General features: G+C 56.2%; 1 protein-coding gene across 4 annotated transcripts in view; it reads right to left on the bottom strand.

Moving 5' to 3' along the window:
* Positions 1-1,489: 1,489 nt before the first annotated feature.
* The window catches only part of FLT4 (fms related receptor tyrosine kinase 4), a 40,216-nt gene continuing 14,830 nt past the window's right edge, over positions 1,490-26,875 (bottom strand). The window contains exons 3-30 of one of the 4 annotated variants that reach the window (XM_024765319.1): positions 26,442-26,686; positions 26,134-26,246; positions 25,848-26,010; positions 25,502-25,641; positions 25,038-25,206; positions 24,632-24,749; positions 21,721-21,875; positions 21,469-21,631; positions 19,869-19,998; positions 18,654-18,762; positions 17,278-17,640; positions 16,855-17,001; positions 16,621-16,752; positions 16,346-16,452; positions 15,923-16,058; positions 15,344-15,448; positions 14,882-14,995; positions 14,595-14,683; positions 14,303-14,453; positions 13,725-13,819; positions 13,210-13,332; positions 11,946-12,057; positions 10,565-10,664; positions 10,100-10,205; positions 9,325-9,476; positions 8,254-8,374; positions 7,095-7,180; positions 1,490-3,413 (exon numbers count right to left, since the gene is read on the bottom strand). In XM_024765319.1, coding sequence (XP_024621087.1) covers positions 3,215-3,413; positions 7,095-7,180; positions 8,254-8,374; positions 9,325-9,476; positions 10,100-10,205; positions 10,565-10,664; positions 11,946-12,057; positions 13,210-13,332; positions 13,725-13,819; positions 14,303-14,453; positions 14,595-14,683; positions 14,882-14,995; positions 15,344-15,448; positions 15,923-16,058; positions 16,346-16,452; positions 16,621-16,752; positions 16,855-17,001; positions 17,278-17,640; positions 18,654-18,762; positions 19,869-19,998; positions 21,469-21,631; positions 21,721-21,875; positions 24,632-24,749; positions 25,038-25,206; positions 25,502-25,641; positions 25,848-26,010; positions 26,134-26,246; positions 26,442-26,686 — 3,943 coding nt within the window. In that variant the 3' untranslated portion in view covers positions 1,490-3,214. The remainder of the gene's footprint in view (positions 3,414-7,094; positions 7,181-8,253; positions 8,375-9,324; positions 9,477-10,099; positions 10,206-10,564; positions 10,665-11,945; positions 12,058-13,209; positions 13,333-13,724; positions 13,820-14,302; positions 14,454-14,594; positions 14,684-14,881; positions 14,996-15,343; positions 15,449-15,922; positions 16,059-16,345; positions 16,453-16,620; positions 16,753-16,854; positions 17,002-17,277; positions 17,641-18,653; positions 18,763-19,868; positions 19,999-21,468; positions 21,632-21,720; positions 21,876-24,631; positions 24,750-25,037; positions 25,207-25,501; positions 25,642-25,847; positions 26,011-26,133; positions 26,247-26,441; positions 26,687-26,875) is intronic. The other 3 variants (XM_024765322.1, XM_024765331.1, XM_024765338.1) reach the window with 3 other exon arrangements.

Below are 26,875 nucleotides of genomic sequence, written 5' to 3'. Positions count from 1 at the left end.
GGAGAGAAGAGAAGCTTCCTGGGATGTGGGAAGGGCTGAGGGACCCTGAGGTGGGAATACACTGTTGCCTGGTAAGATGCTCCTGGATGGTGCCCTCGCTGGCCGAGTTCCTATTCACACCTGGAGTCTCTGGTGCTCTGGGGAGTGAGGGCAGGTGGGAACATTCAGTGCAGCCCTGAGTATCCAGCCCAGGCAGGACCAGAGTAGCCCAGAAGGGCAGAACTGGAACTGAGGGCACTTGTTCCCACAACATGTGGGTGCACTTTGAGCTGGGTGAACAGGCAGGCATCCGGATGGCTGACACCTGGGTTGAGACATTCACCAAGGGAAAGTGGTTAAATTCAACCAATGATATTGTAAAGTTAAAATGTCCAAACTCAGTGGGGGTCTTTTCCGTATTCACATTTAGAATTATTATAGAGGTAAAAATAACAGCAAACCCACTACTGCCAAAAGCTGCCTTTGTCGGGAGGGACTTTGCCCATGAAAGTTGAAAACGAGGCCGGGACAGTGGGCATTGCAGCCACGGGGTATAGGCAACACAGCAGGTGCCCAAGGAGTGAGAGAGGCCTGAACAGGGTAGGCACAGGGCCTGGCCACAAAGTGGCCTCTGGCTCCTGACCTTTGCTGGGCTTCTGTCTGCTCACTTGGGTGAGGTGCCCGTTGTGCTGTGCTGACAGCTGGGTCCATGTGACATGGCCCATTTTCCTTCCTGAGTCCCTGGGACTACTCCTGGGCTAGCTCCTTTGGGAAGCCTGCTGAGGCCGTGTCCAGAGGGCCAGTGTCACACCCCAATCTAAAGCCACCTCTATGCCAGCCACTCACTTGTGAAGGGAAGGCATACAAACATCCCAGGGCAGGGCCCTGCCACACTCTCCTGGCTGGAGCTCATCTCTCTGGGTGGGGATTGAAGTAAGGGTCCTAGCTCAGAACCCCCTGATATTGGAGTCCAGGAGTGCACTCAGTCATGGAGGTGACCCTGGGTGCACGCTGAACCCCTCTTGTCCTGTCCCCGTCTGTGGTCTGTGATGGAGGTGGTCATAGGCTCTTTCTGGGGTGGAGGGTGAGACTTGGGGAGCTGATGGCAGGGACCCAGCCTGGGCTGTGCTCTCAGGCCCATGGGCCACCGGTGCTTAGGGCCTGAGGCAGCATTTGGTTCTAGTAGGTGGGGACAAAGCACTGTCACTTTATTCATAAAGTAAACATTAGGGGAACGCGTTCCTAGCTCTCTCAGGAGCCAAGCTGGGCGCTTCCCAGCTCAGAGCGGAACCCCGCGTCCTGGTGCGTCCAGCACCCTCTGCTGGTGGCTTTGGGAGACTCCACAGCCTACTGGGCAGAGAAGAGGGGCTGAGCTGCCTCTGCTGCCCTTTCCTTTGCGTGGCCAGTCCTGTGACCTTGTGGGGCTGATGATCAGCAGGAGGAAGGCTGATCACAGAGACCTGGGATTTAGCTGCGAACCCATTCACTGTAACTCAGGACTGGCATCAAATTTATTATTATCTTTTGTTAAATATTTTATATTTTCAGAGCATATGTTCTACAAGGGGGGTGGGGCTAGATTTTCTTCCCAGTACATTTTTGTGTATGCAGTTATGTGACAGGAGAATAAGTGACACAAACAGGTGGTACACATGTGAGAGGGGTCTCAGGCCTGGGCCCCTGAACGCAAATCATGAGTTGCTCCTCTGATTGAAAACAGCCTCTGGACTTCCACCAGGTAAACCTTAGACCCAAATCTCACAGGCAGGTGACATCAGAGGAGGTCCACTGGGGACAGTCATGCCTGCATTCACCATATCTTAAAGGAACAATACACAATGTGGGGGGGTTCCTGCCGGGCAAGCCCCTGCTCGCTGCACGGCCGCCTGTCCTGCAAGCGTCTCATGGGGTTGGGGTGGGGTGCCAAACATTGTGGTGCTAACTGGGATAAGGGTCTTTCTCCTGCTAGGGGTGTGGGTAGCTAGGGAGTGTGAACTGGGCTGGGGGGTGGGTGGGCCCTGGGCAGAATGGCTCCAGCCTCCAGATGGTCCTCTGCTGTTCTGTGAGAGTAGAGGCTCGACCTGCCTGACTCACTCCCCAGGGCACTGATGTCAGGTACAGATCAGGGGGCAGAAGACAGGGCCTTCCTGGGGCCACAGGGACATCCACTGATTGCCTCCTGGTACAGAGCTATGCTGGTGGGTCCTCTGGGCCAGCCCCAAAGCCTTCTTTGGTGGAACCCACAGTGTTTGCCTCTCACAAGGATGTTCACAGCTTGGATGGTGCCTTGGGTGGCAGATCTAGGTCCCAGAGGGAAGAACCAGGTGATTCTCAAATGGGGCAGCTCTAGACCATCGGGTGATTCTTCCAGTTCTGGGGTAGGCAGGTGAGGCTGGGGACCTTCTCCAGAAAGAGGTGGCCACAGTGGGGTCTGTTATGACAGCACTTGACTGGGTGTCAGAGGCAAGGATCATCCAGATTCAGAAAAGCCTTCCCTGGGCTCCCTTCAGACTGAAGTTTTAAAAAGTAAATTCTTCACAGCAGCTCAAATAGTCTCTGAAGTTCTAAGGAAAAAAACAATGTTGAATAGTACTTCTCAACACGCAGGAGAAGAAGGCTTGCTGTAACTGGCTCGGCACTGCAGAGATGGCTACTCTGAGCTGTTTGGTCAGGCTCAGGAGAGGACACCCCCATTCCCCCCACAAATTTCTCATTTGTTGCTTTGAGGTGGAATGCATCTTTGAGCCATATGCATCTTCTCCTGAGCCTTGGAGTGGCAAGTGAAGAAAGCCATTCCCACGGGAAGAGAGGCTGCATGGAGGGGGCAGCATTTTGGGTGGGTGCTGGGAGACCACAGCTGAACCTTGATTACTATGTGATTCTTAGACCCTCATATTCCTCATCAGAAATCAGGGATCACACCACCACCATGCTGAGAGGAAGCACCCAAAGAGATATTTCCCATGAGAGTGCCTGACCCAGGGCTGGCCCCTGTGGATGTTGAGCTAAGTGGAATCTGAATCTGAAGGGGAGAAGGGCCCCAGGGATCAGGAGGGTGGTCCTGGGCAGGTATGGTGATGGAGTTCAAGAGAGCCCTGAAGCCTGGGTTTTGCTCTTCCCCAGACTGAATGAGATGAGTTCCTGGCCTGGGCCTCCAGCCTTCTGCTCGCTGGCCAGGCATGGTCCCCATCAACTGTTGGAGCCCAGGGTCCAGTGGACCTTGCCCGAAGCTGCTTTAGTAGCTGCTGTCTGTGAAGAAGGGCACTTGGGCAGATGGGATGCCGTCGCTCTCCTCTGGTGGCCCTGCCAGCTCCCCGTACTCGCTGTTGTAGAACACCTGGCCCTGGGTCCCTGGGTCTGGCCTCTGCCGCCTCCCTGGGGGGTCAGGGTGTGCCATGGTCACATCCATATTCCTGCCTGGTCCTTTACAGCTGCTGAGACAGGGAAGGTGATGTCAGTAAGAAAAGAAGAGAAGAGTGATTGAAACCATGTTGGGTCTTATAGGAATCACCAGACACAACCGGAGCAATAAGAAAAGCCAATGGAAGCACACACAGACTTGACTTAAATACAAAAACGAACCGATGTGACTGTTGGCAAACACCAGAGCTTTCTTTGTCCCAAGCCTGGGTGTGGGACAATGGAGAAAGCCCAACTTCATCCCCCCAAACCTGCTTCTCTCCCAGTCTTGCCCATCTCTGTAAATGACACCAACGCTGATTCAATGACTCAAGCACCTGGGTGTCATCCTTTCTTCCTCCCTTTCCCTCATCCCTTATATCCAGCCCACCCAGAAGTCCTGTCCTGTCTATTCCAAAATGCATCCATGCCCCTCAATCCATGCTCTTCCCCTACTTTAGAGTGAGCTGCCATCACTGCATGCTCTGGGCTGCCCTAGCACATCTCTCTTCTCCCACTCATGCCACCCTATAGGCCAGTCTTCAGAGATCCTTCAAGTTAGATGGTGTCCTTCTCCTCTTGATACACCCTTCAGTGGCTTCCCATCACCCTCAGAATAAAATCCAAGCTTCTCCCCCTGGCCCAGGAGGCCTTGCTGCTTCCAGTCCCCACCTGCCTCACTGATGGCCCTATGATTCTCCCTCCTTAACACTCATTTTCTTTGAGATTTTTGAAAATTTGTTTCTTTGCTTTTGCTTCTGTTTTTGCTTTGCATGGTGCTATTGAAAAACCTGATGCCAATCTCTCTCTCTCTTTTTTTTTAAGTGACTTGCCTTTTTGCCTGAATTCCCAGAATGTTTATCTCTAAAGTCTAATAGTTCAACTAGGATATGCCTCAGAGTTTACTCTTCTTGGGCCAGTTTTCCCAGGTACCCTTCCAATATGTAGATTCAGGTCTCCTTTTATTTAAGAGTTATCTTGAATTACATATTTAAAATATTAGTTCTATTTCACTGTTGGCATTCTTCTTCCTCAGAGACACCAATTGTACATATGTTGGATCTTTTCTATTCAACTTCTAAATTTTTCACGTTCCTTCTGACACTTTTTTACCTCTTTACTTATTTCAGTTTTAATTTCTTGACTTCTTTTCATGTCTATCAAATGTGCCCTCCACTGTAAGTCTGATCATATCTAATTGTCCCTTGGGCACTCTGCTCTTCATTTTTGAGAGGATTTGTGTTTTATTTCAATTTCTTCCATGAATTTAGTCAGCTCCCATTTGATATCTTCACACTGTTCATCCATTTCTATTCTGAATTTTTGAATTTATGATTCATTGTGCAGCTGCGTATTTAATTATAAATTAATTCATGTTGATGTGTTGTATCACAGTTTTTCCATGCTTTTTTTTTTTGGAGTGTTTACAGCTACTGAAAACTTTTAATTCTAATTTTCTTCTTTATTCTTATATGGATAGTGCTTATTTTTTCTGTTCATGATTATTCACACTGAGATTACCCTATGGAAGAGGGGTCAGGGATGTGGGTATCTCCCTAGGTTTCCTCATTCAGGAGTGCTGTATCAGATCCACATCACATTGAATTCCTTCAACTGCATCCCTCTTTCCAAAGGCTCCGTTTGTGTCCCATGCTGTATCACCACTGGGGACCAGCCAGTCACTTAGCAGGGAGTGCTGGACCCCTTCTTGGCTGCTGCCATTCATCCATACTGACGAACCACAAGCCCAGGGTTTCCAGATCTTCCTTTCACCTACAGACTTGGATGAAATGCCACACCACAGGGAATGAGATCTGGCATCCTGAGTGGCCACTGAAAGGGCTGGGTGAACCACCTGGAAGTGAGGGTGAGTTAACTTCCCATAGGGTGAGTACTAACCAGTGGTTAAGAGGAGATAGGAAAGAACTGGGAAGATAAACTCCCTCCTTCTCCCTGACAGATGCCTCCAAGGCACATTCCATCCTTGCACCTGTTTGGAGAATGTTCCATATGTCAAGTGAATGCACCTGCTACACCTCTTTGTGGCTCATCACAATGTGTTTCTAAGGGGACCTGGGAAGAGAATAGTGCACTTTGTTGCCTCTATCATGAGGTGCAGTTTCTGTAATGAACAGATCCTTGGGTATCTGTCTTCTTGATTCTTAATACAATCTTGCTTCCATAAGAATCTTCTGCAACTTTCTTTTTCCTTCACCACCAGGCACCTGAGATGTACACTCACTTCCTGCTCACTGCCCTTTCAGAAGCAGTGCCTTCCCAAGACAGTTGTTCTAGTGCTCATACTCCGTTATCTCCCCAGTCTGCACGGCCACCGTCCCAAGGACCTTTACATTCCCTTCTCACGGGGCAGTCCCCATCCTGCCCTCCTTCTGCCAGGGCTTGGGCATGGCTCTGCTGGTTCTGCTGCTGAGTTCTATACCCACACATAGCTGGAGTCTCTCCCCTGGTTATACCATAGGCATGGGCTCTGAGAGGCCTTGTTCCATGTGTTGTTTTTAGGAAGATCTGTGGAGATTTGAATTTAACTAGCTACCATCCTCTGGCTCACTCTCTTACTGAATTACTTTTTGGGGAGCTAAAAAAAACTGTTCTGTAAAGAAACAGCCAGAAACTCTTTCCGTCAAAGAAATTAGCATTAATTTTCCAAACATAGGTTACTAATAGAGATCACCTGATAGAATCAACAAAAACAAAAAATGCCAAGATGCATAATACAGATGCAGTAATTATCCCTAGGCATACGACCCCACAACCACCAGTGTCCACAGTGCTGCAAACATGCCCTTTGTAAGCTTCTGGGAAAATAACAGATATTTGGCTAAGTTGTAGAGGTCTTAACTATACCTATCAGAAAGGCGAAAAATGGCATCAACTATCCTAATGTGATACAAATTAACACCTGTGGTCTAGGGTAAAATATTCAGAGACAACATCTATTGATTCAAAAACAGCCTAGGCGGAAGCCAAGATTTGCTCTGAATAACTGTGTCAGATGACCCAAAAAGGGGACCCTGACAGACACAGGTGTCAAAGGTGGAAGTGAACGGTCTGAACACAAGGATCTGAAGAAAGCAGAAAAGAGCACTGTTTTATATAATATTGTAGGTCCTGTCATTTAAACAGCTATGAGCAAGTCAACCAGTAAAGTGGATAAGTAGACGTTTAACTACTTTTATATACCATTAAAAGTTTAAATATTCAGTTTTTTTGTTTGTTTTTTTAGAGACGGGGGCTATTTTCTTGGGCAAATGGAGGTCACTGTTTATGCAGGTCACCCCCCCTATGCAAGCACACAGGAGGATTTCTCTGTAACCATATTCTTATCAAAGTAGGACACCAGCCAGCTCTAGGTCACATGATCTGTGGCCTCCCCTGGCTGGGGGAAGGGTGTTACACGCATTGGGCATGGTGGATCTTTCCTGGTTTCACAAAGAGATATTGTCTGAGCATCTGTCGAATGGCAGGGAGGTTTGGGGACCAGCACCAGGCGTACTGGGTCAGGACAGTGATCGGGGAGAGGGGGCCTTTGGTAAGGCTGGTGGACAAAGGCCTCAGGTCCCAGAGTGGCCTGCCTTGAACATACAGAAAAGCACTATAGAGCCATGAAAGGATTCAGGTAAGAGAGTGACAGGCACATGCCGGCCTGGCCTCCCTTCCCTGGCCCCTTCTGGTAGAGGAGGCTCCAGAAGCCCTACCTGAGCCCACTTTCTTGTCTGTGCCTGCTCTCCAGCCGCTCAAATTCCTCGGAGGCCAGCACCATCCCACTGTCCGTCTGGCTATCCTGTGCAGAGAAAACAAGCTAAGGCTGTGGGCCCCAAGGACCTGCCCCGCTGCCAACCTGACACTCATCCTGCGCCAAGTGTGCGGGAAACAGGCATCCGTTCCATCACCAGGGCCTGTAGGTTAGGGTCACATGCCCCCACCACAGAGGGAGAAACTGAGGCCTGGTGGGGCCATGCCTCACTACTCAGGAGGGTGGCAAAACTGGAACACCCCACTGGGAGACATAAAAGGTGGCTATACACACGCTCAAGGCACAGGCAGAGCAGGAGCACAGGGAGAAACAAGGAAGTATCGAAAGGATCTGGCAGCTCATAGTATAGAAAAATGATCCTTAGACACGTTCCAGGTTTAGGGGGCCTAGGTCACCTTTAGCCTGACTTGGCGTGGTTTTCATTTTGATTTCCATGGAGGGGAACTGCACTCTTGTCAAAGATGGAGGTCCCCCAGCATTTTCATCTGGCCCTGGGAATGGGAACCCGGGTCTGCATGGCTGTGGTCCAGGGCACCCACTGCCGCCTCTGCACCCAGCCTCCCCTGGGCCTGCGCTCACTCACCAACCCCATCTGGAGGGAGGCTGGGAGGCTGTCTGTGCCTTCAGCCTCACGGAGCTGTAAGAGGTCTACTCTGCTTGACCGCATCTGAGAACACAGGTGGTTTTCCATGCCCCTTACCCCAGCCTCCTCCTCTAGTGACACAATCTCCTCCTCTCTGGCCATGCGGCTTGATGACCACCAAAGGGGAGTCCTGACTCAGGCCGATCCCAGGAGAACCATCTAGAAGGAGTCATCTTTCCACTGGGTTCCTACTGGGGTTTCTACCTTGCTGGGAGAGAAAGGGGGTGCTAGGGAGGTGAGCCCCTCTGTGAGGGAGGTGAAAGCACAGGTGAAAGCAGCAGAGACATGGTGGCACTGCATGGGTGCCCAGACCCCACCATGCCTGAGGCACAACCTGGACTTGACATTTTCAAGCTGGTTTCTGCTGCTGGCCTCAGGACTTCCTGACATCTGACTCCCTGTGGAAAGAGCCCAGTGGGCCTGACCTGGGGTGCACAGGTGCACCCACCCCACTTACCACTGAGGCCTTGTAGGTTGTCAGGGTCATGGGAAATTCTTCGAACGTTTTCATCCTGAAGGGACCCTGGGTCTGAGTCCCCCTGGCAAGGCATCCCGGAAAGGACACACAATTATAATATCTGTGGGGAGAAAACGTTAAGTGCTGAGAAACGCACTCCAGCACCCTTCCTGAAAGCTCTTTCCACCTCTCATTCTGCACCTCTCTCCAGTGGGGAGGGTGTGGAAGGTGAGTGGAGGGCACCCAGCTTATGTGTGACATGGAACTTGAGAGAGACTGGAGGAGGACTTCACCCCAGGATGGGCTACCCTGTACAAGGCAGGCAGTCCCGGTGCTGCAAGCTACTGCCTGACCTGCACGTGCGTGTATGTGTGTGAACATTCGAGTGCCTGTTCGGGGGCTGGTGGAAGGAGCCTGGCAAGAACCAGCTGGGTGTTCCTGTCCTCCAGGCCTGGCTTTGCTCTATGCTGGGGAAGATGGGGTGGGGAGTCTCAGAGCCCTTCTCCCAGCAACGTCAATGGGAATGTGGATACACGACTTTCTTGGACTATAGACATACACTGGCAAGAGACTTCTGACCCCAAACTCTGGGAACTTAGGCTGCATTCTAAATCCTAAATACAGGTTAACGAGTGACCTGCCCTGTTCCCAGGGTCCCTACCAGTGGCCCTTGAGACTCGCCCCTCTCCCCACCAGCTCCACTTTCTTTCCCTGCAGTGTGGAGCTGGCCAGGGCATTGTGCCTGAGATGGGCACTTCCTTGAAATTGGCAGGGGGAGGGCCTCTCAGGGGCTAAGAGTGCGGGCAAGCAGAGGATGGCAGAGGGGAGAACTGAGGAGGTGTGGAGAAAAGCAAAGTCGCAAGGCTGCATGGCCTGGGAGGGGCCCCGAGACTGACCAGGTCCACCAGGGCATCACCGACACTGGCACTGTCATTTAATGTCACTTTGTTGAGCTGGTATACAATGGCCTCTCAAGTCCTTGTAGTTCACTTTTCCTGATGACTGATGAGGATAAAACATACTATGTCCCCCTTGCCTGGGGGACCCCTGGACCTGGAGAGGGTGGCTAACCTGGCAGCCAGGCTGTGCCGGTGCAGGCTTGGTGGGCTGTCCTCCATGTCAGCATCAGTCTCCATGACATGCAGGGCCGTGGTGGACGCCTGCAAGAAGCTGCCCTCCTCTGAGCTCTGAGAGCCACAGGAAACCACGCAGTCCTCCTCTTCCTGGCAGGAATGGCACAAATGGCCAGGGTCAGAGGCCCCTGTGCCCCCTTAGCCCCACGCCTGCACTCAGGACTGCTGGAGTTCCTCACCCTTCAAGTGCTGTGCTCAAGGGCACCAAGGACTAAAGGAGCAGGTAAATTCTCTCTACAGCCCTCCCAGGTGCCCGATCTAAGGAGGAGGTAGGCACAACAAGAGCATCCTCACTCCAGAGCCCCGGCTGCTCCACAGCCTCAAGAACCAGCACTAGTGCTTCCCACCCTCTTCCTGGGCAGAAGTGGACCCAAGTGCCGGTCTCCAGCCCCTGAGGCTGGGGCAGCAGGCAGCTCCCTGCTCCCTCCTCCAGGTCCCAGGGCACTTGCTGAGGCCCTGAGCTGCCCTGAGCCAGCCCTGAGCTGCCTTTGTTCCCCACCCCTGTGGGGGGAGATAGGTGAAGGGGGCAGAGGGACAGAGAGGGAGGTAGAGGAACACATCATTATTCTGCTGGGAGACAGGGCTCCTTGTAGGCTCCCTGAGGACAAGCCTGGGGCTCTTCATGGGCAAAGTTGGGCTCTGACCATCCATGTGATGGTCCCTGGGTTGGAGCCAGAGGTTGCTGTAGCAGGACAGGGAGAGTGGGGGCTCACCTGATGAGCCCTGCCCTGAAGCAGGCCCCCCAGCATCTCCACCAGATCTGAGAACGCAGGCCTCTCTTTGGGGTCCCCGGCCCAGCAGCTCAGCATGATGCGACGTCTGCGGGTACAGCCGGACGCTGGACTGTGTTCTGAGCGCACCCCTCACCCTACCCCAGCAAACCCCAAGCCCCCTGCCGAACGATCCCTCACACCTGCTCTGCCTCCCTCCCTCCCCAGGGCCTAGGTAGGGCTGTCCCTCCTGCCTGCAGGGAGGAGAGTTGTCAATGGACCAGTGGTGGAGTGAGAGACTGTGTCTGTAGGCCTCCACCCCCACCCCTGTGACTGAACAACCTCCCACCTCCCACCCTTGCCTGCATACCACCCTTCCCGTGCCCGTACACAACCCCTCTTCCCCTTTCCTAATGCCCACCCACCCCTCTGGCCCCCCAGTGCCTCACGGCTTCCCAAGAGACTCACATGGCAGGAGTGGCCAGCTCTGGGGCCCTCATCCGGGTGCCGTCTTTCAGCCGTTGGCAGAACTCCTCATTGATCTGCACCCCAGGGTATGGGGAGGCCCCTGAGGGCAGGAACAGGATGGGTGGGTGTGTGGGGAGCAGGCTACTACTGTGCAGCCCAGACCCCAGATCGCCTCTGTCCTGGTCCTCCATGGCAGAGGCCTGCTGTTCCCCTCCCCCACTGCTAGTTCTTCATCTGGTTAAGAGGACGGTGGCACCCGCTTGCTAGAGCTGCCATGAGCATCACCGCTTATTACAGGCACATTAGCAAAAATATGGCCCATCCTGGGATCATCAGGGTCAGTAGAGCTTCGACGAGCCAGTTGAGCTGCCCTGTCACGATGACCCCTCTTAGGAGAAGCTTTCTCTAATTCTTCCTTAAGTCCTGTGGCTGTACCAGCAAACAGGACCTAACCCTGCCTAGCTCCCTCCTTGCCTCTCCTGACCACGGGAAAAACAGCTCCTGCAAGCCATACAGCAGTGGAACAACCCTTTTAAGACAAGAGTCAGACTGCTCTATCCCTCCTTCAAAACCCTGCATGGCTCCCAGTAGACTTAAATTTCAGGTCCTCATCCCAGCGGGCCTGCAGAGGCTGCATGAGCCACCTCTCCTAGCTCTCACTGCATCTCCCGATGCCACCTGCTTACACCATGTCCACCTCCAACACGCGGGGACCATGGCCATGGCTAACCCCTCACCCTGGACTGCTATCCTCCCAGGCCCACCTGCCTCTACTCCACCCACCTTCATCAGCCTGGGCCCTCCTGGCCCCTCTGGCTCACACACAGTGCTGTCCTTCCTGCGCTCTTCCATGCTCTTTTATTTTTAGTAACAGCATCAGTCACGGCTGCCATTCAGTGTTTTCACTTTCCCACTTGTTTACTGCTTCATCCCTACCCTGGTGCGGGGGGGCTTCACCTTGGTCCCAGCAGGGCCCAGGTTCCCATGTGAGGTTCTTGCAGGTGTGGTCATTGAGTGAGCACCCTGTCTCCTCCCAGCTGCTCCCAGCCCTGCCAAAGCAGGAGCAGCATCCCTAATGGCAGGTGAGGAAGGGGCTCAGCCAGGGAGGGAGAGATCTGGGGGAACTCGTATGGTGTTACCCTCTGTGACCTGTGTTGACCCCAGGGGCTGCTGAGTGAACACAGGGTTCTGCCCTGGCATAGGCTGGAGGTGAAGGGGAGAGGCAGGGGGCTCTCCAACCACCTGCCTCAGAATGACCTGGGCTGCTCGCTCCAGGTGTGCACCTCTGGGCTGCTCAGCCCCCTGTGCAGAGGGGCTGGTGGAGTGACCTGGAACCTGTGATCCTGCCTCCCCCCTCCCCTGCACCCTGCCCTGCACTCACCCAGGGAGAAGATCTCCCAGAGCAGCACCCCAAAGGACCACACATCACTCTGTGTGGTGTACACCTTGTCGAAGATGCTCTCGGGGGCCATCCACTTCAGGGGCAGTCGGGCCTGGGGGAGAAACATGTGTCCCCAGCGGGGGAGGGAAGAGAGGGAAGAGGCCAAACCCTTGGGCAGCCCTCCTCCTGCCCCCAGTCTCCCCAGGACTCTGTGGAGTCACATCCCAAGAAAGTCTTTTTGGTTACATCCACCTTGTGTGTATTCAGATGGCTCTTGCAATTTGCCCTGTTCCCCCTCCCCCATCTTGCACGTAGGATGCAGAAGCCTTCATTCCTCCCTTGAAGGCTTCTGCCCTGCTACTGTTCTCCTGGGTCCATCTGGGCGCCTCTCTTCCTCTGTGCTCTCCCAGGGAAAACTTGCAGCCCTCCTCCAGCTCTAGACCCTTCGGCCCAGCATCTTGAGGAACACCTGTATCCCTGCACACCCTCACCAGCTCCACCTTTCTCCACTCACTTGGTCCCCAAGCTGGAAGCATGGCATCATTCCTGACCCCTCCTCCTGTGGCTTCTGATGTGCTTTTCCTCCTATGGCTTCTACCTGGGAGCCCTGAGGGCCATGGCCCTTCCAGAATTGCCTCTGCCTCCACCCCAGCACCCTATCCCCTCTCCTCACAGCCTGCAGAGGCGGGGGGGCTTCTGGACCACACACCTGACTCTTACCTCCACACCCCTGCCAGTTAGAATGAAGGACAAAAGCCTTCACGGTGGGCCTCTCATAGCCTGGACCCATTTTGCCTGTATTTTGCCTGTTGACCTCCCTCTAAGCCTCTTCCTTCTTCCCCTGGGGCAAAACCCTAATCAGCTGTGGATGCTCAGATGCCTGCCTCTGAGCACCACCAATGAGACACAAGTTGCACCTAGCACCCATGTACTTTGCTGTGACCCTGCTACACCAGGTCTGTCCACCTCCAAGACAGACGCCATGTAGGGTCCACCTCTGCATGTCCGGCCCCTAGTAGGCAGGCATGGGGAGTCAGTGCCCACCTAATGGACCAAGGTACGGGGCCAAACACAAGCTCCAGTTGGAGCGCTGTGGTCCCTGTTTGTCAGCTCCTGTCTCCACTCACCTGCTCCAGGTGCCTCAGCAAGGTCACCAGAATCCCTGTAGGCGCAGGCCCTCAGACCTTCCATGTGGATGGCAGTGAGTCCACCACCCTGCTCCATGGCCCCCAACCCCCATCCTTCCTCTGTGGTCTGCACTCACACTGCCCTTGCGCACGTAGTCAGGGTCTTTGTAGATGTCCCGGGCCAGGCCGAAGTCACAGATCTTCACCACATCACTTTCTGACAGCAAGATGTTCCGAGCAGCCAGGTCTCTGTGGATGCACTAGGGGTGCAACGAGGTGCAATGCAGTGATCAGTGCAGGCCCCTGGGGCCACACCCACACCTAGAGCTCCAGGGTGCCCCACCTGAGCCCTGCTCTTTGAGAACAGATTTCTGTGTGCCCCCAGGACTTGCCATGGAGAGAGCTTGTGGAACCGTGCGGACAGCAGAAGAGGCTATGCAGCGGGACAGACTGATTCTATATCTAGCTCTGCCTCTGACTAGCTGGAGACCTTGGGAAGTCAATTCCACCCTTTGGGCTCAGTTTATAACTCTGCGAAGCGGGAGAGATGCGCCTTGATCATAGCTGTGCTGTGGGGTGAGCTGGGACCAAGCTTGACATGCTGGTGAGTTTTGGCCTTTCTCCCCTCTGAAGAGCCTGCCGGGGCAGTCACCTTGCGAGAGGCCAGGAACTCCATCCCTCGGGCCACCTGGAAGCTGTAGCAGACAAGGTCTTCCATGGTCAGTGGGCTCAGCCACAGGTCCTCAGCTGCACAAAGAAGCGAGGCTGGCTCAGGAGGGTCCTTATCCATGACTCCCATCTTCCACCCAGCCCCAAAGGAAGCATTTGTTCACTGAACCTGGCTGCATCCCTCCTGGCCAGGCTTAACAAGCATGTTGGCCCCCTCTCCTGCCCCTCAGCTTCCATTCTCTCTGTGACACCCACTAACCACTTTCCAGAGCAATGAATACTGTTGCCACACTAGACCTCTGTTCCTGCTACTTCTGCCTGGACTGCTCCCCACCATGTTTGCAGGGCAAACTCCTGTTCATGTCTAGATGTCCAAATCAAACATCAAAAGTCTCTGTGAAAACTGTTCCTGAGGTGTCCTCCCTTCCTAAGGCAGAGTGCATTACATGCTCTCCCACATAAGTCTCTCCAGGAGGGCCCCAGGCTGGCTTATCCCAGGGTCCCTGATCATGAGGTATGAGTGTGCCAGCCAACTCAGGCAAGGGGAAGCCAGACTCTTACCTTCTTGGACCGGAGGGGCTCGTCCTGCCCCGCCCTTGCCCATCAGGAGCCTTGTGAGGAGGGCCCTGTCGCTGCTCCCTGGCCTCCTCCAGTCAGCCTTGGCACCCTCCACCATGGAGCAGAAGCGCCTTCGCTGCTCAAGGGACTTCTCCTGTGATGCACAAAGCAGGTCCGAGGGGGAGGAGGCTGGCCATCTACTGCAAAAGCACTCCCCACACCTTCTCCCCAGCCTATCTAAGAGCCTTGCTTGCTCACCAGCAGAGCTCTGGCCCCTGGTGGGGCGGCTACCTACCGTGTAGGGGTTGAAGGCCTCCCGCTTGGCACGCAAGAAGTTGGAGAGGTTGCCGTACTTGCAAAACTCCACGATCACCATGAGGGGGCCTGGGGCAGGGCAGGAGCCAGGAGCTTGGTGACTGAGGGTACGCTGGAGGGCAAGCACCACAGCCACGGCCCTGCCCCAAAGCCCTCCTGCGCCCCTCCTCATCCCCGCCCATTCCCAGCCCAGCTGGCCCTTCGCACCTACAAAGACAGAGCACCCTGGGGGACTCACCCTCCCGCCAGGGCACCCGAGCTCTTTACCGTTGGGCTTGGTGCACGCCCCCAGGAGGTTGACCACGTTGAGGTGGTTACCGATGTGGATTAGGATTTTGAGCTCTGACATCAGGGCACGGTGCTCGCTGGCTGTGGCGCCCTCTGGAGGGAACATGGGGGCTTCACGTGGTGCCCAGCCCACCACCCAGCCCCTGCACGACCCTCTTTCTGCACCACTAGCTTAGCTGAGGCATGGCCAGTGCTCTTGCTGGTGTGGGCGCAGCATATCCCACCTGCCTCTCTGAGGCAAAGGGTTTAGGTGGAACTGGTAAGTATTACTCAGAGATGAGCCCCAGGCTCAGCTCTAATTCCCATGGACTCCCTGTAGAACCTAGGGTAAGAATCTGTTCTGAACCTCAGTTTCCCCTCCTGTACCACAGACCCACCAGCCCACCCAGAGCTGCTGATCCTCACCAGCTCAGCCACCCCTTCTACCAGCTGACCCCACACCTTTCAGCATTTTCACGGCCACAGTGTCACAGCTGCTGCCCTTGTTGATGCCAAAGGCCGAGGCTTCCACCACCTTCCCAAAGGCCCCATGGCCGAGGACTCTCCCTGTGGGGGCAGGGAGCCGGTTCCAGGTGAGCTGTATGGGGGTGAGGGTGGAGAGGATTGGGCAGAAGGGACAACCCCTGTGGAGGGCCAGGAAGGAAGACCCAGGAGGCGGAGGAAAGTTCGGCTCCCCTCTGCCAAACAGGAAGTGCATGGGGAGTGGGAGTGGGAAGAGAGGTAGCGGAGAGGCAGACAGGAAGGCCTGCATCCTCTCCCAGCAGGTGTGATGGGCTCACCCTGCTTAGAGCAGCAGGAAGTGACCTCGGGGGCCTGGGAATTGAGAGCCCCAATCATTGTTCTGGGGATGCATGCCTAGATGGACAGGTCGGGCCAGGTGGGGGCTAGGTGGGACTTTCTGGCATGAGTTCTGAGAATGGAAGGATTTCAAGGCTCTAGCCTGCCCAGCCCCATAGCAGCTGAAGCTGTCTCTGCCCAGCAGTACAGGGTGGGTGAAGTAGGCTGGGTGCGGGGTCTCACCGAGGTGCAGCCGTTCCCTGGGGAACTCCCACTGACTGGCATCATAGGACAGGTATTCACACTGCTCCTCCAAAGGCACTTCCCCAGGGTCCATGATGATGGACAAGTAGCCGGTCTTGATGTCTGCATGGGTTGGCTGGGGGTGTGGATGGGGACAGCTCATTGACTTGGCCATACCACCCTGGCTTGGGTAAAACTTTGCCTGGGACAGATGGGAGCTCCTTAGGGACTTTCAATATAGGAGGGGACAGATGGACAGACAACCTCTGGTCCTGTAAGAGCCCAGCATGGATGGGACAGGGAGGCCTCCCAGGACACAAGGCTTCCACGTGGAACAATATTCCTTAACTTAAGGGCTAGCCAGGGTGGAGAGAGACCCCATGAGGAGCTGGGGAGAGACTCAGCTGGGGGAGGAGTGCTCACCCTCCTCATGTTACAGAAGATGAGGAGGAGGAGGACCCAGAAGAAGACGGCGATGACCCCGGTGCCAATAAGGATCACGATCTCCATGTTGCCTTTATCCTCGGAGCCTGAGTGGGCAGAAAGAGGCTAGTGTGTGCGTGCTGTGAGGAGGGAGAGGGTGCACCTTGCGGGAAGTGCCCCTTCTGGTGGGCACAACTAGCAGTGAGGTGGCCACGAGAAGATGGCGCCAAGGGCAGGCGGAGGGTGGGTGGAGGGGCGTGAAGGGGAGGCCGGACCTTCCACGGCCACGCTGGCGGAGGAGTTGACGCAGCCCTTGGCGTTGCACACACTGCACAGATAGCGCCCAGCATCCTCCTCGCGTACGCGCTGGATGCTCAGCCTCTGGTTCGAGTCCGCCAGGTCGATTCCTGCAGCGAGTTGGGGTGCAGGTTCGAGTTCAGGTAGGTCTGGGGCCTGGCTTCACCAGCTTCCGGACCCCCTCCCTCCTTTACCCACGTCCATCCCCCTACCGGACTCTTCCTCCAGCGGCCTCTCATCTTTGTACCACACGATGCTGGGCATGTGCGCCCCGGCCACCGGGCACCTCATCTCCAAGGAATCGCTCACATTCACCAGGAGGTCGGTCAAGTTCTGCGTGAGCCGCGGGACTTCCAGGGCTGGGGGCGGGGTGGAGACGGAGCTAATTGGAGCTTCAGAAAGTGGGAGGGCCCTCCAGGAAGGGGCCCTCCAGGGCTGGGAACTCTCGAAGATGAAGGGTCAGGTTTTGAGTTCGGGGGTGGGCCGGGCTGCGCACCTCCACAGAAGGGCTGGGGAGGGTGACGCTCTTGCAGGCTCGGGCTCGGTAATGGACCCCCCAGGCGCATGCTGGGCTGGGGGTGAAGGCTCCTTGGGAAGCGCCGCCCTGCCCTGCCCTCAGGCCCTGCCTGCCTCACCCTGCACTGACAGGTACTTCTTGTGGCAGTGCTTGTCGTGGCTGCGCCGGTCCTGCACCTCGCACACGTAGTCGCCTTCGTGTTCTGGTGCCACGCTGGGGATGGTCAGGCTGAGCGTGGCGTGGCGCGCCCCGGGCGCCGCCTCCTCCAGACTGGCGGCCAGCGGCGTGGCGAATAGGTGCACGTTCTTGCAGTCGAGCAGCAGTGGGTCCCCGTGAGCGTCATGCAACGTGGACAGGTTGAGGCGGTACCAGCGCAAATGCTGATAAGTGTAGTTGTCAGCCCGGCAGCTCAGGCGCACGGCCTGTCCCTCTAGAGGATCTTCTGATGGCTCCGATTCTATGCTGAAGCCATCGGGGATGGCTGGGGAGGGAGGAGGAACTACTATGAAGCTGTGTCACAGTGTTGGCTCACTTACCCCCTGCCCAGGGGCTCTCTCTCCCGTTTTCATTGGCCTTTGGACTCACTCAGCTCTCAACTAAGGGTGTACATCACATGTATCTGGCGCAGGGACACCACTCTGGAGCCCTCTTCTCCCTCTCACTTACAAGAGACCAGCTCTCTGAAGTCATTTCCACCAGGGTCTCCTCCGGCCTTGCCTCCTTCTAGCTTTTTCCTAGACAAGCCCCTACTGGCTGCTGCCCCTACCTCTCCCAGGATCCCAGATCATCATTGAGTTCCTTGCTACCAGGCTCAGCAGGGGCCTAAGTCCCCATTCTCCCTCACCGCTGACCACACTCCCCACCACTGTCCTCTCCTTGGAACAATCTGGTTTCATTAGCTTTTGGCAATGCCTCCCAATTTCCTTTTGTCCCTCTGGCCATTCATTGTCAAGCTCCTACGGGCTCCTCTCCCTTCCAAAGTGTTCTCTTTGGATCCATCTTTCTTCCACATGCCCTCGTCTACATCTCTGGGCCCAGTGACTGTCCTTCCATGATCTTTTAGCTTTTCTGAGGTCACTAACAAGTTTGAAAATCTGAGGAAACTACGGACCTTCCCCCCAGGGCAAAACACACATAGGAACCAGCTGCTGTGCAAGATCCAGGGCTTAGGAAGCGGGTGGGAGGGAAGTGGAGTTAGGCGGAGCTGTGGGGAACAAGAGGGCACCCGTAAGGGAGGCACTCCAGGTCTGGGGGCAGACGGTGCCAATCCATCCCAGTGGATTACCACCCCAGTCCATATGCCTATGACCTCCAAATCTATCCTTCCTGCCCAGACCCAGGGGCCCAGTGGACCCTGGATATCTCTCCTGGGTGCCTCAAGGTCACCAGAACTCAATGGGCCCCAATCTAGGCATATCATCTTCTCCCAGGCCTGTTCTCCTCCTGTGCCCACCTGGTTCCTGACCTCCATCCAGGCCTGCCCAAGTCACTCACTGGTCACATAGAAGTAGATGAGCCGCTCATCCTGGCCCACTTTGTTGAAGACCACGCACTTGTACATGACAGACACATTGGCGTCCTGGATCACCAGCTTGCTCACCGTCTGGACAGGACATGTGTCAGGCATAAGGATCCATTTCCTGCATGAGTTCCCCTACCCCAACCTCCTTTTCTGCATGGAGGTTGCTGTGCCCACCAGAGTAATGGGGAAAACTGAGGCTCTGAGCTGGAGATGACCAAAGCTCAGAGACAGTACCAGGAATGGTGAGGCAGAGAAAAGGTGGTGAGACCCTTGGGCAGCAGCAAGAGGTGGCTCCCCAGAAAACCCAAGGAACAGCATTATGGACAGTTGGCCTCAACTGTGGCTGAGGTCAGAGGGCAGCATTAGGCAGGACCAGAGAGACCTCTGGCTGTGGATGGGCTCAGGATGTGGCCATATCGAGGAGGGGACAGGGGCCTGGTAGCACTGGGATGGTCCAAGCCAGAGTTAGGATTCATGCTCTGGTCACATCAAGGGTCAGCCTGTGGTCCAAGGGGAGAAGCTGGTCACTGTGTGAGATCCTTGTGATGTGCCCATGAATGCCCCAGGGCTTTTGTGATGTGCCCACAAGTGCCCTGGGTAGTGGCAAGGGGAGGGGCTGGGTTCCAGGGCTCCAGAAGGACTCTGGCCTGGGGGAGTAGGAAGCTTGGAAGCAGAGGAGGAGAGAGGGCCATAGGCCCTGCCTACCATCCAAAGACCCCACCCCCCCAACCCCAAGCAGGGCACTTCCTGGCCAGCCTGGAACAGGAAGAGGCTCTGGAGGTGTGTAGGAAAACAGGAAGTGACTGTAGGAAGTGGGTGCCTTTGTTCAGTCCTTCCCCTGCCTGGCCTTTTCTAGGCATTGCCCCTAGCCTGAGCCAGCAGCTCAGCAGCCTTTGGTAAGGATGGAGCCGGCCCCCAGCCCCAACCCTCCTAGCCCTGGGTGGCTTGGGCCCATGGCCTTGAATCTCAGCTTCCCTGTCTAGGAAGCAGTTGGAGGTTTGGCCCCCACAGTCTACATGCAGGCAGGGAAACTGATGCCCAGAGACACTGCAGAAAGGTTACTGATTCTCAGCTACTATCGCAAGAGTTCTGCAAGCCCAGTGGAAAACTAGAAGGCCAGGAAAGGGCCCCACCCCACCTCCTTTCTTCTTCTCCCCCAGCCACTCAGTGGCCTGGTTGGCCCATACCTTATTTTTGCCCTCCACAAACTCAGTCCAGGTGTCCAGGCTCTCAATGGGGTTCACAGCATCCTGCATGGTCACCTCCCTCCAGTCCTGGCACTGTGGCATTTGGTCTCGCTGCTGCCGCCGCTGGCTGCTAAAGACAAGAAGGGGCAAGGGGCAGGTCAGGGATACAGGCAGAGAGGGCCCACACTGCGGGTAGGGTCAAGCTTTTCTCCTACTCAGATTCATCTCACATCATGGTGGGTAAGGCTGGCCCTTGGGCTGAAGTGAGGTGGGGGGGCTTTGTTTCTGGGACACTGTTCAGGGCCTGGCGACCCATCCTGCATGAGCTGCCAGAGACAGCCTTCCCCAGTAAGCCAGGACCTGCGCCTGCAGAGCACCACAAGCCCGTGGCTCTGTGGTTATCCTATAGTCTGCTGTGCCTCCTGCTTCTACCTGCATGTGTCCCTTCCTGCAAAGTCCACCCAGATCTCCTAGGGCAGCAAAGTCACCAATCCTGTTACAGGAAGCCCTCTCCCTCCCTACCCCTTCTAGAGCTGCAGCCCCTCCCTGGGCTGGCTGTGCATCCCAGCACCTTTGGTCTTCTGCTGGGATGGGGGTCTGGGGGGAAGGGGTGGCCCAAGGGAGGCTCTTGTCTGTTCCTAATGGAGCAGAATTGGCCCCAGGGTTCTGTAATCACGCAGAGCATAACGGTAGAGCGTAAGAGGGAAGCACATTTGGAGGTGCCAGGGACCTGCAACCTCGTGGTCTAGAAGAATCTCTTATGAGCCTTGAATGTTGTGGACTGGCCACCCTGACTGAACCTTCCTAACTGATCATGCCAGGGCCACAGCCCCTTTGCCGGTATAAGCCACCCTGTCTCCCTTGGGTTCCCAGCTCCTGTCTCTCCCCAGCCTGTGACCCTGCACCCTGCCCATTAGGATCTCTTGCTAAAAGGCAAATGTGACTAGTTACTCCCCTGCTCAACACCATTCACTGGTTCTCTAGTGCCTTCCAGACCACTGACCACCTTGGCCCCTCCATTCCAGGTCCTTGTTTGTCCAAGTTTTCTCTGTTCTCCCAGACTGTCCCGTTGGAGCCCAGTCAGGTAGGGCAGTGTGGCCCAGCAGTGGGGCAAGATCTGCTGCTTATTTTGCCATGACCTCAGGAAAGGTACATCCCTTCTCTGACCTTACTTTTCTCCTCTCTAAGGGGTCATGGCGAGCGCTGCACAGATGAGCTGATGAGCATTGGACATACTTAGTGTGCCTTGGGGCTTGGTACAAGTCTCACAAAACTAGCCTAGGTCTGCCTGTTTCGTGAGAGGTGTCCTCCCTGGTGCCCAGAGGTCCTCTCCAGATGTGCAATTGTGTGTCAGGAGGGCTTTGCTTTCAAGGGAGGTGGGTGGGCTGGACCATCCCCAGTGTCCAGCCTGGCCTGACTGATATAAGCGAGCCTTGCTCAGGCGAGGTGAGGTCAGGGATTGGCTACAATCCCTGAATCGCGATAGGGTTCGGGTTTAGAGCAGGGGTCTGGGGAGGGCTGTGGACAGTAAGTGGGGGTTATGACTGAGGTTGGAGATTGGGCTGGGAAGTAAGGGGAGACAGGGTGGAGCCACACTTACAGGCTGCGCTGGGTGAAGGTCTTGCAGGGCGTCCACGGCCGCCAGTGCCACTGGATGCTGAGAGGAGGGGGCACTCCATAGGCAGTACAGGTGAGGGCCTGGCGACTATGGCGGGAGTAGATGCTGGGGGAGGAGGCTTCCTTCTCGTGGATGTGGGGAGGCACTGGGGACACAGGCAGACAGCCAATCAGTCAGCCTCCGCCACCACACCCGCCTATCCACCATCTCCTCTCCTGTCCTGCCCACACATACCATTTACCACCAGCTCCAGGCTGATGTTGCGCCTCAGGCCGGCCGCGGAGTTCCACAGGGCGAGGGTGTAGATGCCCGCACTGGCTTCCGTCACCTCCTTGAGCACCAGAACGTGTGGACTATGGCGCCCTGACACTGCCTTTCTGTCCTTGTACCTGGACCAGGAAGGGAGTTCAGGGGGCTTTGCGGACACCACCCTGGCCCTGTCCTGGCACTCCTTCCATGAAGCACCCCAGCCCCTACAACTGAGATATACTGTCAGGAGGCAGGAGTGGCCAGGAGCAAGAGGCCCCTCCTGCACCAGACCAGGCTGCTGGGAAGAGTAGTAGGGGTGTGGGCTGCAGCAGCTGACTCTGGATTGGGGAACAGATGGCCTAAAGGCTATGGGGATGGTCTCCGGGCTCAACCTACCAGGTCTCACAACACCTATAGGCTCAGGGACAACTGCAGTCCCCAGGGGGCCTTGTCTGTCTCTCATAGGCTTCACCGGTGTGCGCTGTGAGGGGGTGGAGGTGCAGTCCCCAAGGGGCACAGCTCCTTACCACATGGGGGTCCAGGAGCCCTGACCCTGGCTCTGCCCTTTTTGGAGCTCTCCAGATATGGGGACTTCTTGTTGCCCTGCCCCCTCCCCAGGGCTATGCAACTCACTGTCCTGCCTTGCTTGGATGCTAGACACCTGCAAGTCTCCCTCTCTCCTATATTCATATCACCCACTCGTCAGAGAAGCTGTGTGAACCGGGAGCCGGCCCTCGGGCCTGTGCCTGCTCATCTGCACGCTAGTGTTCACACGTATGTCTGTTAACTGTCCGTCTCCCCTACTGAGCTGTACAGGGACTGTCACCTCACTGCCATATCCCCTACACGTACAGCAGCGCCCAGCACAAGTAGGTGCTCGACGCACATGTGAATGAATAAATAAACTCACATCCCAAAGGAGACTCCTCCCCAGTACTGCAGGCAGTGCTCCTGCAACCCAAGCTCTGGACTCTGCCTGGAAGCTGCCCTCCCTTAGGCAGGTACCTTACCCTGGTTTACTAAGCCAGAGGATCACTAGGAGAAGCACAGCCCTCGGGGCAGAGAGTAACAGTGAGGGGGATGCGGGGGTCTGACCCTCAGCTGCAACACCACAGCCCAGTCAGAAGAGACGTGACTTGCCAGGAGTCACACAACAGGGCAGAGCAGGACCAAGGCTGTGAGGCCTGCTGGTCTCTGGTGCAGAATCCTGGTTGCCACCTGCCGCATTTGTGATCCAAGGTGAACTGCTTCACTGACCCAAGCCCCTGTGTCCTCATCTGAAAACCAGGGAAACCAAATGAACCTTCTTGCAGGTGTCATCAGGCCTACCCAAGATATGGCCTTTAGGGTCAGCCCGATGCTGGACACACAGAGGCTGCTTTGGGAACCAGGACCAGCCTGTCTGTCTGTCCACTAGATATCCATCCATTCACTTACTCATAATCATCACACGATTACCTGGAAGAGTTGGCCCCTGTGGAGCTATGGTCACCGTTAGTGCCCTGGGGCAGGTGTCTCAGTGAACAGTGGGCCCAGCTGAGCACTTCTTGGAGGAAGGTATTGGCCAAATGAGAAAAGAAAGGCCAGATGTGGTGGGAATGGTGAGAGGCAGTCAGCTGCCAGAGGATTAGGCCTGGGCCAGATCTCTGATGCAACAGAGCTGGCCACCCTCCTAGACAGGGTCAGTACTACTGGCCTTGGAGGGCAGGGTACTGGGCCCTAGGCATCTCCAAGAGACTGCACCTGTGAGGGAGGCTCCAGACTGCATCAGCGCCCTTCCGGACCCTGTCTCAAGGGTCCCGGTCCTGTATCAGATGCCCCTGATGGACCCCAAAGCCTGTGGCCTCAGAGGTAGGGTCACAGAAGGCGCAGGCCCAGGGCATCTGGGGGCTCTCCCAGGAGAAGCCTGTTTCCAGCCTATGGCCAATGAAGTGGGATGCTGGCTGAGAATGTCTGGGCTTCTGCTTGCCCAGCTCCAGGCTTTCAGCAAATGTCATCCTGCCTGGTGGGAGGTGCTCCTGGCTGGGAAGGCAAGGCTCCTCTGGCCAACTGTGAAAGAATGGAGCAGACTCCTCCCAGGAGGCTCAGGGCTTGGGCAGGAATGCCATTCCCCTTTCCTGGCCTGTTTTCCTCGTGTACGATAAGGGTCAGGCTAGAGTGTGACCTCCCAGGGTCAGGCCAAGTGGACTGCTCAGATGGCCGAAGGGTGCATGGTGGGGTGCTATGCCTTCCTGAGCTCTCTGGGAGATCTCTGGGAGCGCCCGGTGAGGGTGAAGCCACCAGTGAGGGACCCCTCACTGACACTTGGCATACCCTGCAAGGGAGACCATACTCTCAGGTCACACACCAGAACTGGGGATCTGGAGCCTGAAGGCCTTCCGGAAGTTCTAGCTCACTGCCACACAGATCAGCCCAGGGCCCAGCACCATAATAATTTGTGAAGCCCCTGTGACATCTCCAAAATTCTGGTTAGAAGGATCCTGGGTGTGGCAACCTGTTTGGAGAGGGGCCTAGGAAACCTGAAGTCATCCCTCTATGACACCCTCCAGCGGGGGCCCTCAGAGAGGCTGAGTGGGTGCAGGAAACAGTTAGATAAAGCCCTATGCTGTGCCCACACACACCCACACATAACAGGAGACCGGTATTTACACTCTTTCACAGTTTAGCGGCAATTCAGGCCAAAGTTTCCTCTAGCCAAAATATTGCATTATGTGCATATTCCTTAGAATCTTCATAAGGGTTCCCTGCCCAGGGTGCAGGCCCTGATAGTGGGGACCGTTCCCCATCCAAGTCTCAAGGAGTAGGCTGTGATGGGGAGAATGCTGCCCTTCCCTCCCTGTGGTTCTTTTCTGCATTGGACCTGGTGGGTAGTGAGGGGCAGGAGCGAGGGAGGTACCATTGGAACTCCGGCGGGGGGTATGCTGCCAGCTTCACGGGCAGTTTCACCAGCTCGTCTCCTGCCGTGGCCTCCAGGATGGGACCCTTGAGCCACTCGACGCTGATGAAGGGCTTTTCTGCCAGACGGGAGGCATCAGGGTAAAGCTGGGGCCAGCATCGCTGACCCACCACCACCCAGGGATTCACAGCCACCCCCAGTGGCCAGATGCCCTGCTTTCTGGGGTGTGGGAACCGGGCAGTCCGTCCACTCACGGCCCTCCCTTCCCTCTGGCTGGACGCCACACTGCTCAGGTGCACCATGACCTATGACCCTGGGCCCACACTACACAAGAACCCTTGTTCCCCAGGCTTGACAACTGACCTAGCCCAGGCCATGCTGGGCACAATGACCTGACAGGCCGTACCATGCACAATGACCTCAGTGCTCTCCTGGAATTGCTGGATGCCATTGTTGGCCAGACACACATATGGGCCCAAGTCGTGCTGGCTGACGTTGTGGATGGTGAGGATGCTGGAGAGCTCTGTGTGAGTCTGCTGGGATCGCCGCTCCGGCACCCACTTACCCCGCTCTGCCTGCCCAGGACCAGGGGAAGCATAGGGTCAGAGCAGGCTGGCACTGAGAGAACTAACCCCCATAGGCACACACCCCAGCCCAGCCAGCAATAGCTCCAGAAGCCTTGGACCCAGACCCAGAGTTTTCCTCAGGATAGGAAAACTTCTGTATCAGACAGGGGCTCCTGGGGCAGGACTGAGTCTGCACCTCTTCTACACAGAGGTAAGTGTGTGCCTGACCAGAGTGAGTATGGGTAGTGATGGGGATACCTGGGGATGATTCAGTCACAGCCCCTGGCAGGGCTGCTGACCTCACCTGCTTCCCTGGATAGTCCCAGTCGAAGGTGACACCCGAATTGAACTCAGCCCACACAGTGCAGTTCAGGACCAGCTTTTCCCCAACCAGCAGCTCCAGTGATTTCTTGGGGAACAGCTGGATGTCATAGAGCTCATTTCCTGGTGACACACACACAGTGACCCCCATGTCCCTCATAGGACAACGTGCACAGAGTACAGGGCACCCACTGAGACCAGCCAAACCATGGCACCTACAGCTTCATTACTGTGAAATGGGGGGTCCCTGTCCTCTTCCTGCAGTTCCCCTCCCAGGACATAGGGAGTGGTTGCTGGGGGAGGGCCCTGCAGCCCTAGGCAGCCCCTACCTGTGATATGCACGAGGAAGGGGTTGGATAGGAAGGCCTGGCCGTCCCAAGTGGTCTCACACTGCAGGTACAGGGCATCGCGCAGCAGGGGAGTGGGCACACGCATGCCCCGGCGGTCGTCCCACACCACCTCCTGCCCATCAGGCCACAGTGCTGAGCTTTGCTGTAGAGACATGGTGGCTGTCAGCGCCCAGCTGCCCCCTTCCTCTTGGCCAGAGAAGCAGCAGTTTTCCAGGGACAGGACTGGAGGGCCAGATCCAGGGTGGGTGTTGGCGTGGGGTTGTACCGAGCGCAGCGTGACGTTGAGGCCGGGGATGGACACCAGGCAGGGCACCCACATGGAGTCCTTCCTGTTGACCAGGAGTGTGTTCGGCTTGTTGATGAATGGCTGCTCCAAGTCTGAGGAGAGGGGGCATGTTGTGGGAGGGGAAGGCGGGGCTCAGGGGGTCTCTGCCCAGGTCTGAGGCTGCAGGGCAGCCCCATGGGGTTCAAAGGCTGGGGGTGGGGGTGCAGGTGCCAGCCACCCCTCCAGGACCCAGGACCCTGCCTGTGGCTCCTGAGTGGCCGCATGGGTGAGTGCTGGACCCCTCTCACCTCTCACAAATACGTAGGTGCTGGCTGCAGTGGTGCCCTCAATGCGAGCCTTGATATACTTGTAGTAGCAGCGGTAGCTGCCCGTGTCATTGGCGTGGGCCTGCTGCAGCAGCAGAACCTTGCAGTAGGGCCGGGCATCTGTGCCCTCACAGTCTCGCACGATCCCCATGTCCTCGCCGTCCTTCTCCCCTGTGACTGGTGCATCCTGAGCCCCTGGCCAGGCCCACTCCAGGGGGTGCTGCCCCCTGGCAGAGGATGCAGGACATCAAGAGGGGCCCAGGCTGCAGCCCTGGGGGACAGTCCCTGTGGAACCTCCTCAGGAGCCAAGCCTGGCCCATAGCTTATCTCACCCAGAGGTCAGGGCAGACCAGCGTTTGGGCACATACCATGAACCTGGGGCAGGGTGCTCCCTGAGACCCTTGGGGCCTCTGCCT

This window comes from Neophocaena asiaeorientalis, unplaced genomic scaffold (genome assembly GCF_003031525.2).
Source record: "Neophocaena asiaeorientalis asiaeorientalis breed wild unplaced genomic scaffold, Neophocaena_asiaeorientalis_V1.1 scaffold241, whole genome shotgun sequence".
NCBI classification, from domain to species: Eukaryota; Metazoa; Chordata; class Mammalia; order Artiodactyla; family Phocoenidae; genus Neophocaena; species Neophocaena asiaeorientalis.
This window is presented reverse-complemented; position numbering and strand designations above follow the sequence as displayed.